The 15,235-nt window shown below is 40.3% G+C and overlaps 3 protein-coding genes across 9 annotated transcripts in view; 2 read left to right on the top strand and 1 right to left on the bottom strand.

Moving 5' to 3' along the window:
- eml5 (EMAP like 5) overlaps positions 1 to 7,770 on the top strand; it is a 31,997-nt gene extending 24,227 nt beyond the window's left edge. For 3 of the 6 annotated variants that reach the window (XM_017415750.2, XM_017415742.2, XM_017415725.1), the window contains 19 exons: positions 99 to 300; positions 387 to 513; positions 713 to 727; positions 1,519 to 1,527; positions 1,787 to 1,865; positions 2,094 to 2,223; positions 2,323 to 2,421; positions 2,577 to 2,597; positions 2,910 to 3,083; positions 3,173 to 3,381; positions 3,614 to 3,771; positions 3,852 to 3,966; positions 4,047 to 4,235; positions 4,322 to 4,494; positions 4,675 to 4,837; positions 4,929 to 5,032; positions 5,119 to 5,272; positions 6,415 to 6,515; positions 6,599 to 7,770. In XM_017415750.2, the coding sequence (XP_017271239.1) occupies positions 99 to 300; positions 387 to 513; positions 713 to 727; positions 1,519 to 1,527; positions 1,787 to 1,865; positions 2,094 to 2,223; positions 2,323 to 2,421; positions 2,577 to 2,597; positions 2,910 to 3,083; positions 3,173 to 3,381; positions 3,614 to 3,771; positions 3,852 to 3,966; positions 4,047 to 4,235; positions 4,322 to 4,494; positions 4,675 to 4,837; positions 4,929 to 5,032; positions 5,119 to 5,272; positions 6,415 to 6,515; positions 6,599 to 6,635 (2,259 nt within the window). In that variant the 3' untranslated portion in view covers positions 6,636 to 7,770. Of the gene's footprint in view, positions 1 to 98; positions 301 to 386; positions 514 to 712; positions 728 to 1,518; positions 1,528 to 1,786; positions 1,866 to 2,093; positions 2,224 to 2,322; positions 2,422 to 2,576; positions 2,598 to 2,909; positions 3,084 to 3,172; positions 3,382 to 3,613; positions 3,773 to 3,851; positions 3,967 to 4,046; positions 4,236 to 4,321; positions 4,495 to 4,674; positions 4,838 to 4,928; positions 5,033 to 5,118; positions 5,273 to 6,414; positions 6,516 to 6,598 lie in introns of those variants that run through there. The other 3 variants (XM_017415717.2, XM_017415734.2, XM_017415758.3) reach the window with 2 other exon arrangements.
- A 553-nt stretch (positions 7,771 to 8,323) lies between these two features.
- Positions 8,324 to 11,053, bottom strand: isca2 (iron-sulfur cluster assembly 2). The gene is made up of 4 exons (XM_017411634.3): positions 10,935 to 11,053; positions 10,569 to 10,749; positions 9,666 to 9,781; positions 8,324 to 9,581 (listed from the first exon to the last, which is right to left on the bottom strand). Exons 1-4 carry the CDS (start codon positions 10,991 to 10,993, stop codon positions 9,407 to 9,409), a joined length of 531 nt encoding a protein of 176 aa, XP_017267123.1. The 5' UTR covers positions 10,994 to 11,053; the 3' UTR covers positions 8,324 to 9,406.
- Positions 11,054 to 12,375: 1,322 nt separating this feature from the next.
- Positions 12,376 to 14,564, top strand: LOC108233286 (NPC intracellular cholesterol transporter 2). Of its 2 annotated transcripts, none has more exons than XM_017411660.3 (5): positions 12,376 to 12,484; positions 12,696 to 12,797; positions 13,193 to 13,300; positions 13,455 to 13,627; positions 13,981 to 14,564. In XM_017411660.3, the coding sequence occupies exons 2-5, from the start codon at positions 12,716 to 12,718 to the stop codon at positions 14,062 to 14,064; spliced, it is 447 nt and encodes a 148-aa protein (XP_017267149.1). In that variant the 5' UTR covers positions 12,376 to 12,484; positions 12,696 to 12,715; the 3' UTR covers positions 14,065 to 14,564. The 2 variants fall into 2 exon arrangements, with proteins under 2 accessions (XP_017267149.1, XP_024860338.1); XM_025004570.1 differs by having other exon boundaries at positions 12,444 to 12,462.
- The last annotated feature ends 671 nt before the right edge of the window (positions 14,565 to 15,235 follow it).

Raw genomic sequence — 15,235 nt, 5'->3', positions numbered from 1 at the left:
CTCCGAACTAAAGGAAATGTTTTGGGATTTATGCAGATATTATGTTAATTTTGTGTTAATGTCACAAATGGTATGTAAATGTTGTTCCTCTCCTTCAGGGAAAGTATGCAAAGTTCAAACGCTACGTGGCACATAGCACACATGTTACCAATGTGCGATGGACCCACGATGACAGCCTCCTGGTGACGGTGGGCGGGGGTGACATGTGCCTCATGATCTGGGCCCACGAGCCCGAGGGCCTCCGGGAATTCAAGCTGTGCGACAGCGAGGAGTCGGACGTCGAAAGCGAGGACGACGGAGGCAAGAAAAGAGCTCATGCTTCGGTTGTAAATGGTCATAACTTGAGATTTCCTGTCATTAAGATCGCTGCTCCTGTCCTTTCGCAGGTTACGACAGCGACGTGACGAGGGAGAACGAGATCAACTACACCATCAAGGCCTTATCCACCAACATGCGACCAATGACGGGAGTGAAGCCCCACCTGCAGCTGAAGGAGCCCTCCATCGACGAAAGGTACTTATTATGGAGCTTTGCAACTGCTCACACAAATCCACTAAACAAAACCTGACTTTTTTTTCAAACGTTTCTTACTCTGCTTTAAAATTCTCATCCTGTTCCTACTTCCTCGAAGTAACTCTGCCTTTTCTGCTCTTCTTCTTTCCTTTAATGGCTGTCCACCTCTGATTATCCTGCTCTTTTATTCCACATGAAGACAAGGGGTGGTCAGGTAAGTCTTTGTAATCGATTCTGCAACAAAGATAAAACTGTCGACAAAAAAACAAAAAAAAGTACAACTGTGAAAATTTAAGCAAAGCTAATGAAAATTTGTGGCCAACACAAGGTACATTGAATCATATGGGGACCTTGCAGCTTTCAAATAAAAGAAAACTAATTTATAAATATGTTCTACATGTCAAAGAAGAAAAAAAAGTGGGTCCATTTTTACAGTTTCACAAAAATAGCATATATTTGTGGTCTTTAATTAGTGAAAATGCTTTTAGTGCGTTTTATTTCTTACAAAACAAATTAAATCCTAATTTTTTGGGGGGGATTTTTTTGAAGCTCCACTTCAATAATCAGCACAAGTAATTCTGAATGAATTATCATTAGTTTTGCTGGTCAGTGACTCAGATAGATGAGAAGAACTGAGCTTTAATTTAAGAAATAATAAGACTCCATAAATCTCATAATTTCAGACCTTTAAGTCAGCTCTGTTTTGTGCTTTAGTGTTAAAATACATCTAAAAATGTTTTGCTGTCCTTTGGTATTTCAGACTGATTGATTTTCTGATAAGTTTATTTCCATTCAAGCATCCACGCAGCTTCTTCCGAGCAGCAGTTGTCATGGAAATGGACTCGGGTTGTCATGGTTACTCAGTGGCACTGACTTGTGTTTTACTGTATGTCCTCAGCGGCTGAGGTGTGGGGTTAAACTGTGTCCGGCGGGCAGCAGTGAGTGCTGCAAGGGGAAAACGCTTTTCTAATTCTTGTTTTTGTGTCTCTTGTTGCTGCCGCAAAGAGGGTCGAGGTAACCGTCTTCTGCCATCACACATTTATTTATCAATTCAATAATAATTGTGTGCATATTTCAGATAAATAATAGTGTTTTTTTTCTCTTTTACATTAAGTCTGGGTCAATGTAGTGACTATGAATGAAAATATTTGAGCAGGACTGCATCTTTTATAGTTCCTAATTAATGTTTTATTAGTACATACAGTGCAGTGATCATTATCGTCATGATCTGCGTTATTACCAGCAGCTCTCTCATCCCAGCTGTCTGTTTCAGGCCTCCTGTCAGCAGAGCGCTGCCTCAGCCAGAAAAGCTGCAGACCAACAACGTCGGCAAAAAGAAGAGACCTATTGAGGTAACTTCTCCTCATCAGAACACAGCTAACTAATGCGGACACACACAAGGACTTTTAAATGAGCAGAACAGGGCTTGTCTGGTTCAGAGGAGACCTATCGTTCTCTATCCAGACAGCCCCTGTGGGAGCTGCGATGACGCTGTAATTGAATAATGACTCAGGGCGTCTTAGTTGTCATGGAGTTAACCTTTCTGACTCTTGCGCCGCCTTCCCCTGACTGTCCCTCAGGACCTGGTGCTGGAGCTGGTGTTCGGTTACCGTGGCAACGACTGCCGCAACAACGTGCACTACCTGAACGAGGGGGCGGACGTCATCTACCACACGGCCTCCGTCGGCATCGTCCTCAACCTGACGACCTGTAAGCAGACAGAGGACCTTTGAGACAATCAGAGTGGAATGTTGTTCAGTAAACGAAACTCAGGCTTTCTTTTCTTGTTTTTTCTTTTTTTTTTTACAGCCTGCCAAAGTTTCTACACCGAACACAGTGACGATATTTTGTGCCTGACAATCAATCAACACCCTAAATTCCCCAACGTGGTGGCAACTGGCCAAGTAGGTATGTTTGTGAGACGTTTAACCTCTTGTGTGTTGTGCATCCTACATAGTGAGCTTCGTTTCTGAAAACGTGTGCCGCCGGTGATCAAACAGCTCTAAAAAGATTATATATTATGTGTTGGTTTTGACAATTAATCTGACTTTATTGCTTTACAGGTGATGCTGGCGACATGTCAGGTAAGACGCTCCTAAAATTAGTGAGAAACTGCTTGAAGTAAGTCAGCGAAGTATGTTTGATTACTGCCATCTAATGGCTGGTTTTGTTCATTTTTAAACATGAAACCTGTCAGATCAAACCCATTCATGTGGGTTAAGAAAAAGGCTTGGCATTCCTTGAAGGAATGCATATCACCCGCCACATTTCATGCCAGAGTGTTAGACTGAAATCATAAACATCTAAACACTGAAAACAGCATTTTTCTACATTTTCATTGGATTTTTTTTTTAAATTTAAACAAATGTGTTCAGTTTCTTTGTTCTGCCCTTCAGCCACGTCTCCATCCATCCATGTGTGGGACGCTATGACCAAGCAGACGCTGTCGGTGCTGCGCTGTTTCCACTCCGGAGGGGTTTGCTCTGTCAGCTTCAGTGCCACAGGAAGGCTCCTGCTGTCTGTGGGCCTGGACCCTGAACACACCGTCACCATCTGGAAGTGGCAGGAGGGTATTCAAGCAAAATCCTTTTCATCTTATATTGTATTCTGCTGGAGTTGTAACTAAGATATAAAGCGTGTTCTGCTTGAATATTTCTAGGTGCCAAAGTGGCCAGCCGGATAGGCCACACCCAGAGGATCTTTGTGGCAGAGTTTCGGCCCGACTCAGACACACATTTTGTGTCTGTGGGCATCAAGCACGTGCGTTTCTGGACGTTAGCGGGTCGAGCTTTGCTCAGCAAGAAAGGTGTGCTGAGTTCCCTGGAGGACGCCCGGATGCAGACCATGCTCTCTGTAGCATTTGGAGCTGTAAGTGAATCTCACCATTTTGGTTTAAAATGTCTATTTTTGCTTCTTTTTTTGTTTGTTTTGTTTCATTTAACTGATAAAGCTACATGTACATGCTGCATTTCCCCTCTTGTGTTAAATCTGCTGAAATGTAAAGCTCAACAGTCTGCTTTAATGTGCTGTGAACTGTTTGTGCACTGCTCGCTCTGCTCTCTTAGGCCACTAGATTAGTGCAGATTTGTTTTCTTTTCAGAATAACTTGACATTTACAGGTACCATAAGTGGGGATGTGTGTGTATGGAAGGAACACATTCTGGTAAGAATAGTGGCCAAAGCTCACACGGGCCCTGTGTTCACTATGTACACCACACTGAGAGATGGCCTCATCGTCACAGGAGGCAAAGAAAGACCGTAAGTGCTTCTCAAAATTCGGTGGGATCCAGTGTGCTTTTTAATGAGCCAACGAATGCAGCTGCTTGTTCTTCCTACAGGTCAAAAGAAGGGGGCGCTCTGAAGCTCTGGGACCAGGAGCTGAAACGCTGCAGAGCCTTTCGATTAGAAACCGGACAGATCATAGACTGTGTTCGCTCAGTGTGCCGAGGGAAGGTAACTTCCTGTCGAACAAAATGAAACATCCAGTTGCTCTGACTTCCTCGCTCATGTTCTGCCGTGCTTCTGGCTTTCAGGGTAAAATCCTTGTGGGAACCAGGAACGCAGAGATCATCGAGGTGGGGGAGAAGAACGCAGCGTGCAACATCCTGGTGAACGGGCACATGGACGGTCCTATATGGGGTCTGGGCACTCATCCTTCCAGGGACGTTTTCCTTTCTGCTGCAGAGGACGGCACGGTCCGTCTGTGGGACATCCCAGAAAAGGTCAGAGTCTCGGCTCACTGCATCGCTTTGTTACCGGGACATTTTCTGACCTAATGGCGTTCTTGTGCTGCCTTGTGGGGAAACAGAAGATGCTGAATAAGGTGAACCTGGGCCACCCGGCGCACACCATCAACTACAGTCCTGAGGGAGACATGGTGGCCATTGGCATGAAGAACGGAGAGTTCATCATATTGTTGGTTGTCTCGCTCAAAATCTGGGGGAAAAAGAGAGACAGGCGCTCCCCGATACAAGATATTAGGTAATGATGGATTAAAGTTGAGTGCTGTAGGAAGATGAGAGAACAAGAATGTGATTGGTCTGTCTGCTTCTTTTTTTCTTTTTTGATTTAAATTTTTTTGTCAATCTCACTCAGTAACATTAGATATTCTGGTAAGAAAAAATAAATGCTGCCCTTTAAAAATCACATCTTTTGTTGCAGGTTCAGTCCAAATTCTCGCTACCTGGCCGTCGGCTCCACCGAGTGTGCCGTGGACTTCTACGACCTGACGCTCGGCCCGCAGCTGAACCGCATCAACTGCTGCAGAGACATCCCCAGCTTCGTCATGCAGATGGACTTTTCTGCTGACAGCTCCTATATCCAGGTACGGGCTTCGCTCCCAGCTCGGCAGTGACAGATCCCGTTTCACGCGCTGCCTGGTCGTTAGGGCTCTGACTCTCACTGCCTTGAAACAGATATCCACAGGTGCTTATAAACGACTCGTGTACGAAGTGCCATCTGGGAGGCAGATCGCAGAACAGTCTCAGATTGACAGGATCACCTGGGCCACCTGGACGAGGTGAGAAACCCAATGGGCTGGCCTGACGGAGACAGACTTTCAGTGTTCGTGAAACCATCTGAGCACTTCTGTATCTGTGTCCTCAGTGTCCTCGGTGATGAAGTCGTAGGGATCTGGTCCCGTAACGCTGATAAAGCTGACGTCACCTGTGCCTGCGTGTCCCACTCGGGCCTTAACATTGTCACAGGAGATGATTTTGGAATGGTAAAGCTGTTTGACTTTCCCTGTCCGGAGAAGTTTGTAAGTATGGTTTTATATTATTTTTACTGTTTTTATGTGTTGATGATTGGTGTGTTTTTTATGATAATTCCACTTTGTGTTTTGACGCCCCCTAGTGGCTGCTACTAATTTTGTATCTATTGATGAACAGAAAGGAAAAACAGATGTTTTTCCTTGTTATTTATTTTTAAAAGTCTTCTTATATATATATATATATATATATATATATATGTTTTAATCAAGCCTGGGTTATTACAGGAAGGTTTGAATTGCGTTTTAGTGCAGGGGAACTGACTGAGAACTCCTTACAGACTTCCTGTGTTGTGAAAAAGCGAATCTGTGCTGAGGTTGAACCCCACATTACAGGCTTGAATCTGCTGACCAGAGGTTTTAATAGGAGCTGCATGAAAGAGGAGATGAAGGGTTGTATCAGAGAGCTGATTCAGGCTCTGCAGTAAGGAGGAGACCGAGAGAAACTCCTCGAGGCAGCAGGTCAGGCCTATATAGCCAGTTGCCATGGTAACTGACTCAAAGTTCAGGTTGATGGTCTTTCTGTAACAGAAGATCCAGTGCCCAACCCCCTTGCCTTTTAGTGTCTGGAACTTTTATGCTTTTTAAAATATCTAACTTCATCATCCTTGCTGTATTTTTGTCTTCTAATGCTAATTAAGGCTTTTAGCTACCATTTTGGTCATTTTTAGCTACGGTTTAGCTAAATTTAGCTTTTAGGTACTGTTAACTTTTTGTTTTTTTTGTTACAGAGTGGCTCAGTTTGGCATTTAGCTACCGTTTTGTTACCTTTTAGCTACAGTTTTGAAAATCTTTAGCTTTTAGCTATTTATTTGCAAGTTAATTTAGTTAACTTAATTCTTATTATAATAAGAACATTCATGTAGAACATTTCGATATGCCAATTTATAAAAGGTGTATTTGCTCATTTTAGTTTCGGCTGCTGTTTTGCTGGTTTCACCTTCTGTTCTGTTTTAACTTTAACAAGTCGTTCTTTAACACATTACATCAGTGTCACTCAGCGTTCATACTACATTTCTGCAGAAAAATCTATTTCTCCAGGTGCTTCTTATTCAGCACAATAACCGTAAAATGTTAACTGTGTCCGTCCTTGGTTTGCAGCTTGAGTGAAGAGACTCTGATCTGTTTTTCAGGCCAAACACAAGCGCTTCATGGGTCACTCTGCTCATCTGATGAACATTCGCTTCACAAACGGAGACCATTTTGTTGTCAGCGCTGGAGGGGATGACAGAAGGTACGACTGAGGCGTCAGACTTCGCACGTGACGTTTTAGAGCGCTGCATTTATTCACGCATACTTTCTGTGTCGCCCTCCCAGCCTCTTTGTGTGGAGGTGCGTCCACACCCCACATTAAAGCTCCGCCCCTCCCCCCTCAGAGGAGCGTCTCCCGACGGGACTCCACAAAGATGAGAAGGGATGCGTCTAGATGACGAGGAGGAGGAAAGACCTGGCAGCTTGATGAAGAGTCAAAGCGGTGATTCGACTTACTGCCTCAAACTTTGGTGCATGCATATGTGCAAAACTCATTTCCGTCTCAGTCCTGTTTATGAGAACAGGTGGTACTCTCATCTGTTACATTAGACAAACAAATGAACCTAATATGTGCATATCATTAAGTGAGGAATTATTTATTAAAATGAGCTTATCTGTGTACATTTTGCCTCTGGGCAAGCCTATAAAATATGTTACTGACAATGCCATTTTAAAAGAAAAAACATGTAGCAGACTGAATTAGCCTTAATCCAAGTGTCTGTGAGGGTTCTTTTTGTACCATTTGTTTTACTTTTTGGATCATTGTGGTCATTTGTTCGATTTTTACTGTTGATTTAAAATCCTGTGGCCTTCCTCCTGAATGTAACATCCACTGTTATGTTCTGGATGTCAGCATGCCAAAGCATACTATGCACTGTACACCTGACCTGGTCACTGTGTTGCCCCCACCCCTCCCGCCCCTCCATTAATGAGTTACGTGGTTGTGTAGTTGACCGGTTGACCTCTGACCTCCCCTCATGACGTTTGCATATTTAAGGGATATGTTTGTGGGTAATGAGTGTGCATGGCTTACTGGAAGACAATCTGTTCAATACCAAATTCCTCAAAGGAAAAAAAAAAAGAGAAAAAAGTAAAAACATAAAATGACTCCTGTATATTGATCTTTCAATGCACTGTTGCGATTCTTTTGGTCACTTTTTTCTGTGTGTGCTGCTATATAATTGTTGCATTTTCATAAATATGAACAGTGTGACTTTTCTCAATAGTAACAGTAATGTTTCGTGTGATAAAGTATATTGCAAAAAGGAATGTTTATCATCGTAACATAAAAAAGTGCAAAACAATTTCCTTATATTTAAGACTAACTACTAAACAAATGTTGCTGCATATTTTGATTTACATTTTATCACTGTACATATCATTTGTAGATATTCTTTTTGTATATTTTTGTGAAGTGTTTCTTAAACTCCACTTTAATAAAAAATATGAGCTTTAAAGGTTTGAGTAATTATTTGAGTTATCTTCAAAGCTGCTGGGAGTGTGAATCTACAGAGTCCCGTAAGGGTCATGTCGGGAAAAAACAAAACAAATATTGTGTTTCCTCGCCGTAAGTAGGTTTTTAACAGTTGTCGTGTCAAGTGAATATTACCATGATTATAAATGCTACTTCTGTGAATGCTAAGTTTAGTTCTGCTAATACGATTACTGCTGGATGGCTAAAGCTTTTAGCTAGTGTTTTATGACTTTTGGTTAGCATTTTGCGTGGCAAAAGTCATAAAACGGTAGCTAAAAGCATTAGCGGTTTAGCAGTAATCATATAAGCATAACTAAAACTTAGCAGAATTAGCATTAGCAGCAGTTGCTTTTAGCTTTTCCCTTAGTTTCAGCAGCTTTCAGCATTCACGCTGCATTATCACAGAAAACGCCATTTCTCTAGTTTGCATTAATGACCATCTGAAACATACATTTAAGTTAATTGGCATGCTTTTTTGTTTATTTAGTATAATCTAACCACATAAAATGCTTATGAAACACTGAGGACGGCACAGATTAACTTAATTTATCTTTATTAATTCCAGATGAAACAACATAACTTATAATATTGTAATCATGCTACAGTTTTAGATTATTTACATATTTTACATGTGAAATAAACACAGAGTGCTCAAACACTTCAGCTGAGTCTTTGTTTAGTTGGAACAAATCAAAGTCCAGCTGATCGTTGGGAACACTGAGGATTTTACTGCCACTACATGGATTTAAGCAGCACACAGATTAATCAATACATCTGTCGACACATTTTCACTCACAAAAGAAATCTGCTGGATGCTTTTTCACCAGTTTCAGTGTTACTGCTTGTTAATTCAAGCCTTGACAATCTTCTGGGTCACCAGTTTTTTGGGGTTTAATTTATTAACTTGACCTTCATGCGCGTGCGTTACCCCCATTGTGCTTTTCTAGGACGTTTTTTTAATTCAACGTGTAGGAACACACACATCTCATGTTAAATATGGCACATTAACAGACACCCACACTATAATCAAAGGAATTCAACAAACCACATTCAAAATAATATAACTACCCAACCTTTCCAGTTTTATGGTTTTACTGAGAAAATTAAGCAGCTGCAGTGTTTGAGTCAAATCAAGTTTGATTAAAAGCGTCCAAGCTGCAGCTTAAGGTTGGGTTTTGGTGACAATATGTTAGTATTTTCAAACGCTCCAATGCAACTTGTTTGTTTACCTGAAGAGAAACATTATGACCAAATGTCATACTGCCATGACAAACCTGTAAGAGTAGAAGGACTGGAGAGGTTTGCGTGGCAGTGACAAACAAAAATATGGTGTGCTAATGGTGTTTTGTTTTTTATTATTAAAGCTAACATCTCCATTAGTGTAGTGCAATTAATCTCTCACATTTATGACACTTTCAGTCACTTCCACGTCTGAATGAAGGGATGAAAATTATTAATCAAAAGCAGACTAATACCTGAATGACCTAATGCTGTTGCTTTAACATAGGAAAGAATTATACGCATCTTGTTGGTGAATAAGACTAGCATTTCTTAATATATGATAATAATTTGTAATAAAGCACCTCATGAACTGACGAATCCAACTATTGACATGAGGATCATAGCTTCACAGAAAAAGAGCTTCCGCAGGAGCAGCCATGATCAGCCTGAGGGTTCTTCAGCACTTGGAAGGTGGAGCGGATCAGCTCCTGACTGAAGTCCACGGTGGCTCCTTTCACGAACTCCAGACTGTCCTGGTCCACGACGATCCCCACCCCTCCATCCTCAAACACTCTGAGAGCAGATCAGTACGCAGTAAGGACACACCGCCGTCAGTGGAAAACAATACTTTGGGTGCTGGATTTGTACGGAGTTCACCTGTCATCCTCGTTCTTGTTGCGATCTACGGAGAACTTGTACTGGAACCCAGAGCAGCCTCCTCCCTCCACGTGTATCCTCAGGTACTCGCCTTTCGCCATGATTTCTGATAGTCGCTGGATGGATTGAACATTACACATGAGGCTTTTACACAACAGACTATGGCAAAATGGTTATAATACGGTGGTTTCAGAGCACTTTTTAGGTAGGTAAGTAGGTAGGTACATTTATTTATATAGCACTTTTCAGCACAAGGCAACTCAAAGTGCTTTTAGGCTGTTATGAATCAAATAATTCAATCATAAATGCTCATGAACCTTCTAAACATCAGCTGATATGAGATGTTATCTTTCATCACATTTAAAATATATTTTATAAACATGCAAACTGTTCTAAAACGTATCCTATGTGATACTGACTAGAAACCTGTTATTTAAAGGCTTAATTTCTCTAAAATGCACTCCATGGTTTGTCCTAAATGTAATTTGTTTTCCTCAATGTATAAAAGTTTCAAACTCCAAAAAGACAGATGGTAAACACACCCAGATGGTTATAGTGAGCTTTAAGATAATAGCACAAATTAAATGAGTCTTCTGTTTCTGTAACACCAATATTATGAATATTATTCAATATTAATATTATACAGAAAGAGGTTTTAGTGAATTATTTAACCAACAAAGAAGAGGGCATCATTTTTACATCAGCACGAGCCCCACCTTTTATACTTAATTCCAATGAGTCATTTAAAGATTTTGCTCTATTGCTTCACATTTTGTTCAAATATCTTAGATTTTCTTATTATGACTTGCCCACTCATTCGGAGGCAGACTTATGTAGACATTATTTAATAAGTAACAGTAAGAGTAGCTCCAGCAGTCCCAGTATTTCCGGGTGTCTGCTCACCTTCACACATGACTCCGTCAGGTGGATTTTGTTGTCCTCAGAAGGAGTCGACCCCCCAGGCTTCTCCTGGACGGACGCGTTGCTGAAGCGCCGGAGCCCCGCTGTCTGAAGGGGTTGGAGGTTTTGAGGAAGCCGGCGGAACTGTTCACTCACATTGCGCTTGTTCTGAAGAGCAAATGTCCTAAGAAAAATATGGTAAAGCGCTCATGAGAAGCAGAACTTGTAACCATGTTAGCACCTAAGCTAACCTGTTAGCCTAGCGTTACAAAACAAGGTATGAAATTACCCACGCGCGTTATTTACAAAAACAATTCTGTTAAAAGAAAAGCCTAATCGTGTTTATAATGTTAGGATAGTAAATATTACCTCCCAGTTAATATTTTTGACCAGGACGCCGTTATCTTTGCTCCTATAACTGCTGACATTTTCCCAAACAGAAGCCAGTAAACTTCAACCCCTCACTTCCACTGAATCACAAAATCGCGCGCTGATTGGCTAAAGTGCCAGTCTTTCAAAATAGACACGCCCATTTTGGAAACGCGGCAATTTGATTCGTTAAGACATCTGTCAATTTAGAAATATCTGAGTTTAACCCGCCCCTGTTTACGTGATGGTGCGTTTAAATGCCTCACGTATTGCTCTTGCGATTACAGCACTCAATTTGGCGAGGTTTATGGCGAAGACAAGTGAAAGCAATAAGATTAAAGTTGAAATTTTAAAGTTGAACATTTGGTGTCAGATGGGTATGAAGTTGTTTGGCAATATCAACCTGATGTTAGAGGGTATTTTGGGATTATTATATTAGTTTTTGTCATTTTGATGCTTGGACGAGATGGAGGCGATCGATTAAAAGTATTGCGGATAACTACATAAAGCAGTAGTTTGGATTATATCAAGTTTTATTTCCCAATAAGTTTTTTGAACCGCAAATTTACGGCATTATATTTACACTCGGAAAGAAAAGCAAGCTGAACAACTCTGAATAATCCAGTAGGTGGCAGTAAGTAAGTAAAAAAAATTTTGTATAGCACATTTCAGCAGCAAGGCATCCAAAGTGCTTTACATAATAAAAACATCAGTAGGATTACATTACAATCATCAAAAAAACATCATTACAATCATCCAAAAATCAGAACAGAACAGTAATGGACAATCATCTGTTTAGATTCAAGTTCAACACACAACAACAGTTTGCAGAACAATCCAGACATTTTAGTAGAGATACAACAAACATTATTCAGAATACAAATGATGGGATTAACAGTAATATTTTTATGGATCCCACACATCGGGGTCAGAGGGAATGAAGCAGCAGACAGCAGCAAAAACAGCAACAAATCAGCTTGACAATATCAATAAGTAAGTAAGAAGCAACAACCACAGTGAAACAGAAATTAAAGGAAAATGGCAAAAACAGTGGGAAAAAGATAACAATGGAAGGTGGTTTTACAGAATCCAGAGAGATGTGGGAGAAATGAGAGCAGGATGGAGGAATAGAAGAGAAGAACGATTAATAACGACTTAACAGGACAACACTCAGAATCCAGAGACATAACACAGGTCAGTGTGATTACTGTGGACAAGAGAAAACAATAGAACATTATTTTGGTTTGTCGTTTGTCATTTTACAGAAAGAATCAAGAAGTATTCAAATTATTATACATTTTTTAGAAGAACAAAGTTGTTTAATATAATATAATAAAGATTATATACATATAAGCACATAAATATATTTGATTTTCCATACCAGTAGGTCGCGGTAGTGCACAACCTTCGTTTCTGCCCCCCGCCATAAAAAAACAAGAAGAAGAAGGATACTATGCGGAAGTAGAAAAGGAGTGGCTTAAATCGCGTGACGATGAGGCAATAAAAACGGGTTTGTTTCGGTATAGAGGTAGGAAGAAATCCTCAAGAAGGTACTTGTTTATTTTAAGGTTTTTTTCCCTACTTAAGTATATATAAAGTAGTCGTCGTGTTTGTGTTGCTAGTAAAGTAAAAAAAAAAGTGTTAGCCGCAGTGAGTTGTTGTTTTTTAAAAACGTGTTCTAATGTTCTCTGACAGACGTTGTTTCTGTGTGTTTGTTTTTAAAAAACTGTTTTTGTAATTGAGGTTTTGTCCTTGTTTCAGAGTAACACGCACTCGGAAACATGGACAGCCGGCTCGGTGTCGTAGTTCTGCTCTGTCTGATGGGACTCAGCTGTGCGGATCCAGTCAAGTTTATCGACTGTGGTGAGTTTTCATCTTCGGTTTTGGCCCATAATTCTTCCTGATTGAGTACATATACACGCGCTTATTTAGATATGTAGAGAGACAATTACAAAGTATTTGTTTTAAAGAATATTGTGCTTTTGTTTGTTTTTAAACACCTCGTTTTATTGATCAGATTAATGTCTCCGTTCTCGAACAGTTATTGAGGTAACATGAGTTATTCTAACTCATGTTTGCCTTTTTTGTGCGTTAATCAGGTCTGATTGATCAGAAATGCCTATCCCTGATAGTTAATGATTAAATGTTTTTTGCAGTGCATCGTTGATCAGTTTTGTGTTTCATTTACCTTCTCTAAATTAGCCTAAATTAATAGCAGTGTAAGCATGCATGTTCATAAAATCTGACTTGTTTTTTAGGTTCCGTTTCCGCCAAAGTATTAGAAGTGAATATTGTCCCATGTCCCAGTCAGCCGTGCCAGCTTCACAAAGGAAATTCCTCCACTGTCAACGTGACGTTCACCAGTGGTAAGTCGGGTGGGGTTTGTTTCCCCTCAACGAGACTCTAACCAGCGGTAAGTCGGGTGGGGTTTGTTTCCCCTCAACGAGACTCTAACCAGCAACTCAACACGAAGGTACCCGTCAGAGTTCCTGCTCACTTCTTTAACGTTTCATGTTGCAGGGGTGGACAGCCCAAAGAGCACAGCTGTGGTTCACGGCATTATTGCCGGAGCTGCCATCCCGTTCCCCATTCCCGTGCAGGACGGCTGCAAGTCGGGAATCCAGTGTCCCATCCAGAAGCAGCAGATGTATCACTATGTGACCACGCTGCCCGTGAAGACAGAGTATCCCTCAGTAAGTGGAGCTACAGATCAGTCCATATAACTCAAACGCACTCGCTGGTATTAATTTGTATATTTATGGGTTTAAAAATAAGACATTGGGCAACAGAACAAAAGCTGTGACTGTAAGTGTTGTTTGTCAGTGTTGAGTCAAAGTATCTGTGATCATTAGTTAAAATGCATTTTATTTTTTAACCAACGATCATTTTGTGGTTTGTCAGTCTTTTTGTTTTTAATCAGCTGATGACAAATGAAGTGTATCGTCTCCACGACCCCTTCCATTTCTGTTTTTTTTTTTTTTTGTTTTTGTTTGTCTGACTTGTGAAATGATGCAGCGTTCTCACCGACTCTCTTCTGCTTTTCTAGATCAGCCTGACTGTTAAGTGGGAACTGAAAGACGACAACACAAACGACCTTTTCTGCATCGAATTTCCAGTAAAGATCATTTAATTTTGAGCCTAAGCGACCAAAAAAAAAATCTTCAGTGTTTCTCTTTAGGAGTTCACCTTTGAGTAAAAAAAAAACTAAATGCTGCCAATAATTCTAGTCAGATCTCATTTTATTAATTCTTTGTTGATTTTTAAGTTGTTTTTTCCTCCTCATGCTCTGCTGCACAGGCATCTTAAAAGCTGCTGACATAAAAGGGGATTAATATTATCATTATTATTATTGTTTTTTTGTGTGTGTGCTTTAGCTGCCTTTTGATCAGTTTTAAAAGGTGCAGATGTGAAAATTAGAATTAATGATTGTCCAAATGACCCTGACCTGCATTCCAATAAAGTTCAAAAATCTAACTGGCTGCTGTGTAGTCGGGAGGAAGTACAAGCTATAATTTCTGTCTTTACTAAAATATTTCTAATGTTTATCAAGGACTTTGTGCTGTTCTGTAGGATTAGATACTTTACAAATTGAACAAAACTTCTAATAAAATCTAACTTGTGTCAAAGTAATATTGCGTGTGCTCGTAATTTGAATGTGGCTAAATATTTACAGGTGGTGTAACTGGTCGGACAACAACGTTCTGTTTAAACTATTTATCGTGCTGTTAAATGTCACAGTGACTAGTTAAACTGGATACTTGATTGAATAATCCACTTTTTATTTATTATTCTGACAAATCTAAACTCAGAAAGTCAACATGTTTGCCTCTGTGTAGTTTTTCTTGATAAAATAATCTAACAAACAAGCTACTTAAAATTTGTTAAATTACTGGATTTATAAATGAGCAGCCCAGAAAGTAAGGACACCTGTTTGGTTTGTTTCTTTGTTGCAACGCTTCATAGCAAACAGCAGCAGAGATTTGGCAAGTTTTTCATGACACAACCCACGAATGTGTTTTCCTTACAAACGTGGCTCCATTTAGGGGAAATAAGCAAGATTCACTGCCAAGAAGTGGTGTTACAATAAAGAAATAATCGACTGAACACAAATTTCTTTACTTTTTGTGCAAAGAGCCGACTGTCACTGAAATTAAAAAAAGATGCCCAGATAAAAACCTGAAGATTAGCATCCGAATATAAAATGTTGGTCATGTATTTAATGTTCTGCTGCTGTTAGGACGAGAATAAGCTCGTCATGCAAACTCTTTTTGTCTATCTGGTCGCAACTAACCTTGGATAGT

Source organism: Kryptolebias marmoratus, linkage group LG10, assembly GCF_001649575.2.
Source record: "Kryptolebias marmoratus isolate JLee-2015 linkage group LG10, ASM164957v2, whole genome shotgun sequence".
NCBI classification, from domain to species: Eukaryota; Metazoa; Chordata; class Actinopteri; order Cyprinodontiformes; family Rivulidae; genus Kryptolebias; species Kryptolebias marmoratus.
This window is presented reverse-complemented; position numbering and strand designations above follow the sequence as displayed.

What these genes read in the sequence shown, in the direction of transcription:
- isca2 (XM_017411634.3), bottom strand. Translation starts at nt 10,993, where the DNA reads ATGTCAGCAGTTATAGGAGCAAAGATAACGGCGTCCTGGTCAAAAATA. An exon ending in TCAAAAATATTAACTGGGAG is followed by an intron (nt 10,750 to 10,934) that starts GTAATATTTACT and finishes TATTTTTCTTAG; the next exon opens with GACATTTGCTCTTCAGAACA. An exon ending in TGACGGAGTCATGTGTGAAG is followed by an intron (nt 9,782 to 10,568) that starts GTGAGCAGACAC and finishes CAATCCATCCAG; the next exon opens with CGACTATCAGAAATCATGGC.
- LOC108233286 (XM_017411660.3), top strand. Translation starts at nt 12,716, where the DNA reads ATGGACAGCCGGCTCGGTGTCGTAGTTCTGCTCTGTCTGATGGGACTC. An exon ending in AGTCAAGTTTATCGACTGTG is followed by an intron (nt 12,798 to 13,192) that starts GTGAGTTTTCAT and finishes CTTGTTTTTTAG; the next exon opens with GTTCCGTTTCCGCCAAAGTA. An exon ending in TGAAGACAGAGTATCCCTCA is followed by an intron (nt 13,628 to 13,980) that starts GTAAGTGGAGCT and finishes CTGCTTTTCTAG; the next exon opens with ATCAGCCTGACTGTTAAGTG.